The 8,916-nt window shown below is 61.4% G+C and overlaps 1 protein-coding gene across 2 annotated transcripts; it reads right to left on the reverse strand.

The window, feature by feature from the left end:
- Nucleotides 1-293: 293 nt before the first annotated feature.
- On the reverse strand, nucleotides 294-5,980 carry FGF8 (fibroblast growth factor 8). 2 transcript variants are annotated; one of them, XM_059661927.1, is made up of 6 exons: nucleotides 5,949-5,980; nucleotides 5,821-5,857; nucleotides 5,231-5,317; nucleotides 4,825-4,972; nucleotides 1,571-1,677; nucleotides 294-745 (listed from the first exon to the last, which is right to left on the reverse strand). In XM_059661927.1, the coding sequence occupies exons 1-6, from the start codon at nucleotides 5,978-5,980 to the stop codon at nucleotides 455-457; spliced, it is 702 nt and encodes a 233-aa protein (XP_059517910.1). In that variant the 3' UTR covers nucleotides 294-454. The 2 variants fall into 2 exon arrangements, with proteins under 2 accessions (XP_059517910.1, XP_059517909.1); XM_059661926.1 differs by having other exon boundaries at nucleotides 4,825-5,005.
- Between the last annotated feature and the right edge of the window lie 2,936 nt (nucleotides 5,981-8,916).

Here is an 8,916-nt window from a genome sequence, read left to right on the forward strand (position 1 = left end):
ATAGCACTAATACACAACCTCCCCCAACTGACACCCACCCTTAAAACACCTGGCCTAAGTGCCTACCCTTTCCTCCCTGCCCCCACCTGGGGGTGCAGTGGAGTTCCTGGCAGCCTGGCCAGCTTGCCCTGGGGGCATTGGGGGCTCAGGAGCAACTCTGCTGATTTAGAAACACCCCCCCCACCCCCCACCCCGGACTCCTGGGCCACTAACCGGCCTTCCTAAGAGTTAAGAAGACACCACAGCCAAGTGGAATACAAAAATAGAGCCTCTCTTTTGTTTAAAAAAAAAAAAAAACCAACAGCAAACAATTATCAACAACTAGAACCCGGGGCTCCCCAGCTGCTCCCCAGCCTTCAGTGGCGCAGACCTCATCTTGCGTGAGTTTCTCTGTCTGTGCTCTCCCGAGAAATCTCTGTGCTGGGAGCTGCAGGAGGGGCCGGGTGGCGCCTATCTATCGGGGCTCGGGGGCCCAAGTCCTCTGGCTGCCCCGCAGGCTGCGCGTGAAGGGCGGGTAGTTGAGGAACTCGAAGCGCAGGCTCTGCTCGGTGGTGTGGTGGCCGCGGGGCAGCCGCTTCATGAAGTGGACCTCGCGCTGGTGCTGCCGCGTCTTGGAGCCCTTGCGGGGCCGGCCCTTGCGGGTGAAGGCCATGTACCAGCCCTCGTACTTGGCGTTCTGCAGCGCCGTGTAGTTGTTCTCCAGCACGATCTCCGTGAAGACACAATCCTTGCCTTTGCCGTTGCTCTGCAGGTAGGAGTGCCAGACACAGCGTTACTGGGCTCTCTCCGGAGCCCCCCCATCCGAGGCAGAGGGCAGGCGGCCCCAGACAGCAGGTGGGCACCCCAGCAGATGGCAGGGTGGGCAGGAGCTGCAGCCCCACCCCCTGCCTGGGCACCCGCTCTCTAATCCCTCACAACCCGCAGCCCACCCGGCAACTTCCTGTCCTCCTGGGCAGCAGTGACACATGGCTATCTACCGAAAGGGCTGGGCCCCAATGCAGAGGCAGAGAGGGGGCCCAGACCCTGCCTGCCCTGGCCTCCTGCCCACCAGTCTGGCCTGAGCAGCCAGCACCCGTTTCCCCAGCTGCCCCCCTCAGTCCCCGAGGATTCCAGCTCCAGGGCCCCTGGGCAGCCACCCTATGGGGGAGGGGAGGCCTGCGAGGAGGCGCGGAGCCTCAAGCCCCAGAAGCCCAGCTAGGGGAGCTCGAGGCCGGAGAGGAGCCGTGACTAATGGGGCCATTTCAGAGCTCGGCCGAGGGGCTGGGCCTGCGGCTTACTGAACATTCCAAATGCTGGTACCATGTAATTGGACATAATAGCAAAGCAATTTGGCGATTTGTTAAAAAGATATATGGAATTTACCAACCTCCCCCAAGCCCCTTCCCTAGCCTTCCTTCCTCCCTCTTTGCCTTTACAGCTTTTCATCTCTCAAGCAGTTCCCTTCTCCCTCCCCTCTCCCTCCCAAGCATTAGGTAACCCCAAGGTGGCCCTGTGGCCCTCTGCCCACAGCCCAGCCACTGCCCAGGCCCCCGGCCCCCTCCCCCCGGCCCCCTTCCTCCTGGGGCTTCACCTTGGCAATCAGCTTCCCCTTCTTGTTCATGCAGATGTAGAGACCCGTCTCAGCTCCTCGAACCCGAACCCGGCTCCCAAAGGTATCCGTTTCCACAATGAGCTTTGCTGTCCGGGACAGAGGAAGGAGGTTACTGGAAGCTCCCCGACGCCCACTGACCTATGTCCTCACCCCCTCACCCCAGCTGGTCCATAGGCTTGTCGCATCCTAGCAGCACCTGCTCGGAGGCCCAGGCAGGCAAGAGGTGGGCTTCAGCCCCCTAGGTAAGATCGGGTCCCCTTGCCGGGTCTCAGGCCCCTCACCTAGGTTTACAGAGGAGGATGGACGAGATCATGGTGTACCAGCTGGGCTCTGCAGAGTGGTTTTGGGGGCCATCAAATTAAAAAGAGCCTCTTAAAACCAGACAGTAAATGACTTTTATGTCAAGGCTTCATGACTAGAGTTCTCCTGCTACTCAAAAGATTGAGGAGAATCTTTCCAACTCAAAATATTACGTGCACGTGCCTACAGATAATTACATACATCTGGGTGCAGTGGTGACCTCCAGTCCTGAGGCTAAATGTCAAAGCATTCCCTCCTGCTTCTGGCACCTGGGGCTCTAACTCACAATCCTGGCCACCCACCCGCCGCCCTTCCCCACTGCTGCTCTGCTGAGGAGGGGATAGGGAGGGCGCAGCTCTCCCTAACACAGCCCAGCCAGAACTCAGACACCAGCTTGGAGGGCCCTGCCTCTTCCCCAGGCTTCCCAGGCACGTAAGTCCCCAGCCCCAGTGTCCAGAAAGCAACAACTCATTGGTTTTTCCTCTTTCAACCTCCAGCACAGCTCGGCTTCTCACCCCAGGGACCCGCCCTCTCCGTGGGTGTGGAGGGAGAAGACCAGGCACACTTTTCTCCCAGTCTGGAGAGGAAACATGGAGCTGAATTCTATGCCTTCTCCCCCCTCCTCCTTGCCTTCAGACAGCCAACTTGCCACAGAACCAATTCCTCCCCACTCGCTAGGTAACTCCTCCCTCTGAGGCTGTCCCCAAGGAGGGAGTGAGGGCTGAGTTAGCCCTCTGGGACAGAAGGGGATGGGTGTCCTGCCCTCCCTACCGCAGAGCTCAGCCTCTTCCCTCCTTGAGAAAGCGGCTCTGGGACTCCCAGAGCTGCTTCCCAGCCCACACTGACAAGGTGGCACCTCCTCTGCCTCTGAGACTCCTGGGAAGATGGGCATCCAGGTCAGCAGGACAGCCCTCACCGTCCAGCCTGCGGCTACCCACCCCCTTCACATAGGCACAGGGCTGGGACCCAGCAGCCAGACCCCAGTCTGGCTCCAAGTCAGCCAGGGGAAATGCAGCTGTCACCTCTCCTCCCACCCACCTCCTTCTGGATCCAGCCAGTCTGCTCATCCCTTTCCTGGTCCGTCTTCCTGAGCAAGGAGCGGGTGCGTTTAAGGGCCAGGAAGGACACTGACAGGCGAAGGGCAAGAGAAGACCCCACTCCGAGGACTCTGGCCGAACGGGGCAGATCGGGATGGAGTAGGCCCCTCGTCACTTCCTGGGGCCATCAGGAAGCAGCTAGGACCCCTCTGCTGCTCTTTTCCAGACGCTTCCTGTCCTGGCTGTACACCCTGGGTCCCTGCTTTGGGGCCCCTCTGCTTCTACTCCTGCTGGGCGAGCAGGGCCCAAGGAGCCTCAGGAGGGAAGCGGGCACCAGCCCCCTGATGTTGAAGACGAGTTCGTCCATGGCCAGCGCAGCCTCTTCTTCCCTCCCCGAAACCCAAGGATGCCGGGCCATTTGCTCTGATGGAGTAAACCCAGAAGAAGCCAGGCAGGCACTCGTTCCCTTTCCTTGGAAGCTGAGAAGGGCAGCCAGCAGCCACTTTGGAGGGACAAAGGGCCGATTGGCTGGCCCTGCCAGCCCAGCGGGGGAGCTCGGCCACCGTGCAGGCCGCCCCCACCCCCACCGTCAAGAGCCCCCACTCTCCTTCCTGGATGTTTCTGGGGAGCTGGGGCTGCAGTTTACAGCGGCTTTCCCGGCCCGGCTTTTGGAAAGCTTAACATTTTCAAACCTATTCTTCCACCCAGTGACAGATTTATCCCAGGAAAATTATGTCTCCTTCTCCAGCTTTGAAGGGAAGTCAGCTACGTCGACGCAGAAAAAATGCAGCGAGACATACTCGATCCCCCAAACTGGCTCGAGAAGAGGAGAAAGTATTCAGGAAATGTTAAAAAAGGTGAAAGCAAGAAGAGTTTTAATCGCTCTGCCAGACGCGGGGGTCTCTCCAGAGATTCATAGAGAACAATCTTGAACCTCTTTTTTAACATTTACAGACTTGCAACTCTTTTCAAACTCCACATCTGAAAAAGGGCCCGTTCTTTTTCTGTTTTATATCATTCTTCATTTTTCTTCTGAGCTCTTAAAGTGCCTCACCTTTTTATTACATTTTAATAGAGTCTTCCCCTCTCCTTTCATGCTTGTTTAACTTGGTCATTATTTAAGGGTTTTTAGACTCACAATAATCGCGCTCTAAAAACAACACCAGCCGCCCAGAGGGCTTGCTTTCCTCCGGGTACATCAGGACTCTGGAAACTGGCCTTGTTTCCAGGCAGGAATATTGAATGTTTTAGAAATCAATCAGTCCTCAGCCTCCCCCCGCCCCCAGTAGCTCCCTGTACTCAGCACCCCACAGGGAGCCGGCTCTGACCCACCACCTGGGTTCCTGGGTAAGTGGAGCAGAGAGGGCCCCTTCCCAAGCCTCGTTCCCCTGTGTGATGGACCCTTCTGATCACAACATTTAAAGGTTCACAGCAACCCCCCCCCTTAGCTGGGAGAGTTGGGGGGACTTCTCTCCCTTCTCTTTCCCACTCTCCTTTTGTGGGCCCTGGCGACATATCCTCTTTCAAGAGCTTCCCTGAAACCTGGCCCCCTCCCCCTGAACCCTCTGCCTCCACCTGCAGCTGGGGAGGGGTGTATGAAAGGGGGAGGTGTAAAGGGAAATTCCTGGATTCATTCATCTGCTGGGCAGGGAAGGGGCACCTGTGGGCCAAGTGCTCCCCCAGGTCCCTTCCCCAGACCTCTCTTCTCCAGCTGACCCCCAACATGCGTTTCTGCCTTAACCCCTTGCCTTCTGAGCTGGGAGCCTGCAGGCCCCTGGCCCACGCAGTTGGGGCTGGTGGGTGCAGTCCCAGCAGGCCAGCCGGGGGCGGGCATGTTCCGCCAGCTACTGCAGGCTGCACCGCGCAGCCGCCTGACCGAGGGGGTCCCCGCCTTACCGAAGGGGTCCCCGTCCTCCGCCATGGCGTTGATGCGCTTGTTGGCCAGGACCTGCACGTGCTTCCCGCTGGTGCGGCTGTAGAGCTGGTAGGTCCGGATGAGGCGGCGGCTGAGCTGATCCGTCACCAGGCTCTGCTCCCTCACATGCTGTGTAAAATTAGGTGAGGACTGAACAGTTACCTTTAGGAAATTGAAAAATACACAACACGCCATTATAATGCTACTCTGCCCAGGGGCCCAAGTGGCCCCCATCACCCTGTCCCCCCCCTCCACTGCCCCCGGCAGCCGGCAGGGGCTGGGGGTCCCCCCAACATGCCAGCTCAGGCTACCACCCCCCTCCCAGGAAAGCCGGGCTGACCCAGCCTCACGCGGACGAGCCGGGGGACGGGGAGGGTGCGGACCCACCTGTTGGGAAACACCCTGGGACTCGCGGCCGGCTCGGAACAGGGAAGCCAGCCCCCTGCCCGGCGCAGGCCCCCCGCCCGGGCCTTCCTGGAAGAGCAGGGCGCTTTTCAGTGGGGAGGCAGCGCGGCCCGACCCCTGACATTTATAAAGACGAATTCACCGAGCAAATGCTGAGCGCGCGGAGGGCCGAGGCACCTGATCTTTCCGCCAGGCCGGCCCCCAGCCTCCCCCGAGGGCCGGGAGAGGGCCCCCGCCGCGGTCACCCCGACTTCTGACCACGAGCGCCCCTTCCTCGGCGCCAGGTGTGTCTGCCCGCGAGTCCCCCTCCCGCCCCGCCCCGGCGAGGACGCGGGGAGCCCGTGCGGGGCTCAGACCTCGGGTCTCGCTTCGCCGGCCGCCGGCTGTGTGACCTGGTGCCGGGCGCTACCTCTCTGTGCCTGAGCTCCCCGCTCGGGACAGGTCAGGGGGCGCTTTCTCAGGTCCCCCAGCCCCGCGGCGCGGGCCGCAGCGACGGGCCCGGGGCCCCTGCCCACCTGCCAGCGGGTCCCCGCCGCCCGGCCCGGCCCCCGCCTCCGCGCGCCGCGCCTTACCTGGGCTTGGAGGCAGAGAACCAGCAAGTGCAACAGCCTGTGGGAGACAAAAGCGGGCGGGGAGAGAGGGGCGCGGGGTGAGCGCGGGGCGGGCGCGCGGCCGGCGGGGACGGGGCGGCGGTACTCACAGGCAGCTCAGCGCCGAGCGGGGGCTGCCCATGGCGCGCGGCCCGGAGCACGGGGAGCCCGGCGGGATGACGCCGGCCCGCGGGCGCACGAGCCGGGAGCGGCGGCGAGCGAGGGCGGCTCGAGGGCGGGGGCCCGGCGGCGATGCCGACGCGGCTCCGCGGGTCCCGGGGAAGGTCGAGCTGACCGCGCCGAGTCGCTCTGCGCCGCTCCGGGAGCCGGTGGCCGCTGGCGACTCCGGAGCCAGAGCAGGCGGAGGGTAACGGGCCGGCAGGGTGGGTGAGTAGGTGGGAAGGGGAGGGGGGGAGGGGTGGGGGCGGGGGGCGCCGCACCGGGCGCAAGGGGGGAGCGCGGGGCGGGCGGCCGGAGCCCGCAGCCCCGGCTGGGAGCTGGGGCCGGGAGGCAGCCCGGGGCGGGGGCGGGGCGGCCGGGGCGGGGCGGCCGGCGGGTCTGGGATTGGGGGTCTGGGCCAGGGGAGGGGTCTGGGGACCCGCCGGAGGGGTGTGGGCCACCGGGGTGGGCGCCTCTCCCCCATCCGGGGCCTGTCCCCTCGCGCGCTCTTGAGGTTTGGACACGCGGGGATGGGGGTGCCTCGGGGCCCGCTCCATGGGGTCCCCAGACCCTCCGCAGGCGCTTCCCGGACCGCCGGTGCGGCTGAGTTGGAAGGTGTCTGGGCTCCCCCGTGGGGGCCGGCCCGGTGCACTCTCGCCCCAGGCTATGCGACCGGTGATTGAGCCACCTACTGTGCGCTCCTGCTGGTCCTGCCCCTGGGAAGTGGCCGCTGACGCTGGACCGAAGGGCTGTGAACTCGGCTCTCTGGCGGTGCGTGCGTGTGCGACAGGGAATCAAGCCCCATCCTCCTGCGGATACCTCGCCTGGCCTGTCTCTCCCGTCTCCTTCAGTCTCCAAGAAGCCCCGAGAGAGAAATCTCCCCTCTCCCCTCCCGCCCCCCTTATCACCATCACCTCCCGCCCCTGTCCCCCACCTCTACCCCATACAAATACACACACGCCCGCCTAGACTTGGGGGGAACTAGGAACCACCTATGTGAGGGAGCCCAGAAGTCCCTGGCAAGGACCCCCCAGTCCCTGCCAACCCCCAAAGCAGCAAGCTGATGGGGCAAAAATAACTACTGTCGGCTGCTTTACCTGGGGAAGAGCCTTCATCCAGGCCGCCAGCTTTTCTCTCTGAGTCTCATCATTTGTGCACTTGAGGTATTTACACACCTACTGCGTACTGGACAGGGACCAGTGCTTTGTGTCAACGGGGGTGGGGGAAGTGCCGAAGGAGAGGGTATGGGCTTGTCTAAGCTTTCCCAGACCCTCCTGGCCTCACCACCGCACTTCCCAGGTGGAGGGGAGAGGGAGCTCGGGAGCCACAGTGCCTCTCTGGGAGCAGCTGGTGGGTAGAGGTGCCCTGGGATGGGCACTTCTAAGCAGCAGGTGGAGTCGCTGATGCCCAGCCCAGCTGGTGCCTCTGACCACACCTTCCAGGCCCCCCTGGCCCTTCGTGTCCTTGGGGATTGGGCTGGAGGAGATGGGTGGTCTCGGGAAGCCATTAGGCCGGAGGCAGAACGCAGGCCTTTTTCCAGCAGACAGCCAGGTTCTGCCTACCTCTCCTTTCTCTGTGTCCTACCTTCCCCCGCTCCCAGCCATAATGCTAGCCCTGAGCAGTGTACACATGGGAAAAGAGAGTCAGAGGACTTGTCCCAAGATCTCAACCCTCCTCAGAGGAGTGGACTTCCTGAGCCCACCTGTTACTCCCTCCAGGAGTCTGTTCACTCCACTGGCTCTTGTCCAGGCAGACCTCCAGGCAAGGACCATGTCTTCGGAACTGGCAGCTCATGGCACAGAGCTGGGCAGGTTGTTCTGCAGTTCATATGCAATGAATGAGTAATGGAGAAACCGGCTAAGCATTTAGACCTCAGCACCAGGGAGACTTGCCTTCACCCCTTGGCCCAACAGATAATAATCATAAACACAACCATTTATTTGCTAAACCCACTGGGAGATGGTTGCATTGGGTGGGTGTGGGGAGACCGGTGAGGTGGGCTCCAGTGCCCACAGCCCAGACCATCCCTTTTTCTTTATTGTGCTCCTCCATGTTAGAGGTCTGACGGACACCTGTTGAGTGTCTACCTCCCCAGCTGCACTGCTTCAAGCAGGCGGGATACTCACCATCTTAACCTCATGCCTGTACATAGGAGGCCCTTGAAAAGGTTTATTTGCATACATGAATGAATGAATGAATGAATGAATGAATGAATGGAGAGATGGAGAGCAGAGGATGAGAAGGGCCTTCTCCCCACCAGGGACCAGTCCTCTGAAAACAGTCTGATGAGAACAGGGAGCAGGACCCCGGCATCCAGCCTACCCTTAGCGTGTTGTACATAGTCCTGGAGTCACAACCAGAGTCACTCTGAGCAGCAGCCTTTCCTGGAGTGGGGGTGAAAGCCAAAGCTCCTGGCTCCGATCAGGGTCCATCCAACCAGGTTCTGGAGTCTCCAGAAGGTTCTGAAGGCCCTGGGCAGAACCTCTGTGATCTTAACCCACCCTCCTCTCTCTCCCCCAGAGAAGATGGGCATCTGGGGCCTAAAAGTGTGGAGGTCAGGGTTTTAGTCCTGCTCCTTAACCTCCACCAAAGGGCCTGCCTCTATGGGACCAGAATTCCTTTACATTTGGAGAACTTCCCCTGAACTTGATCCTCTTCAGTTTGGGGGGATTCTTCTCATCTCCCCAAAAGCCTGTGTCTCCAGAGGGCTGCAGATGGGGACACACCCTAACCAGGCCCCAGGTACAGCCTGGGCACGCTCTGTGAGTGACAGATGCAAGTACTCCTTAGGGGCCCAGCAGGCTGCTCTCTCCCTCCCTTGCTAGCCTCCCAGCCAGCTCGCCCGCTCCTTTATCTTATCAAAGCCCCGTAATTACAATTGCTATTTTGTTTCCTTGAATCTGCAATCAGAGCTCCCTG

Source organism: Myotis daubentonii, chromosome 13, assembly GCF_963259705.1.
Source record: "Myotis daubentonii chromosome 13, mMyoDau2.1, whole genome shotgun sequence".
Classification (NCBI taxonomy): Eukaryota; Metazoa; Chordata; class Mammalia; order Chiroptera; family Vespertilionidae; genus Myotis; species Myotis daubentonii.

Bases quoted from the DNA above. Each gene is read 5' to 3' on its own strand.
- FGF8 (XM_059661926.1), bottom strand. From the start codon at position 5,980: ATGGGCAGCCCCCGCTCGGCGCTGAGCTGCCT. The intron at 1,678-4,824 runs GTAAGGCGGGGA...TGTCCCGGACAG, and splicing joins GGAGGACGGGGACCCCTTCG to CAAAGCTCATTGTGGAAACG. The intron at 746-1,570 runs GTGAAGCCCCAG...TCCTACCTGCAG, and splicing joins AGGGGAAGCTGATTGCCAAG to AGCAACGGCAAAGGCAAGGA.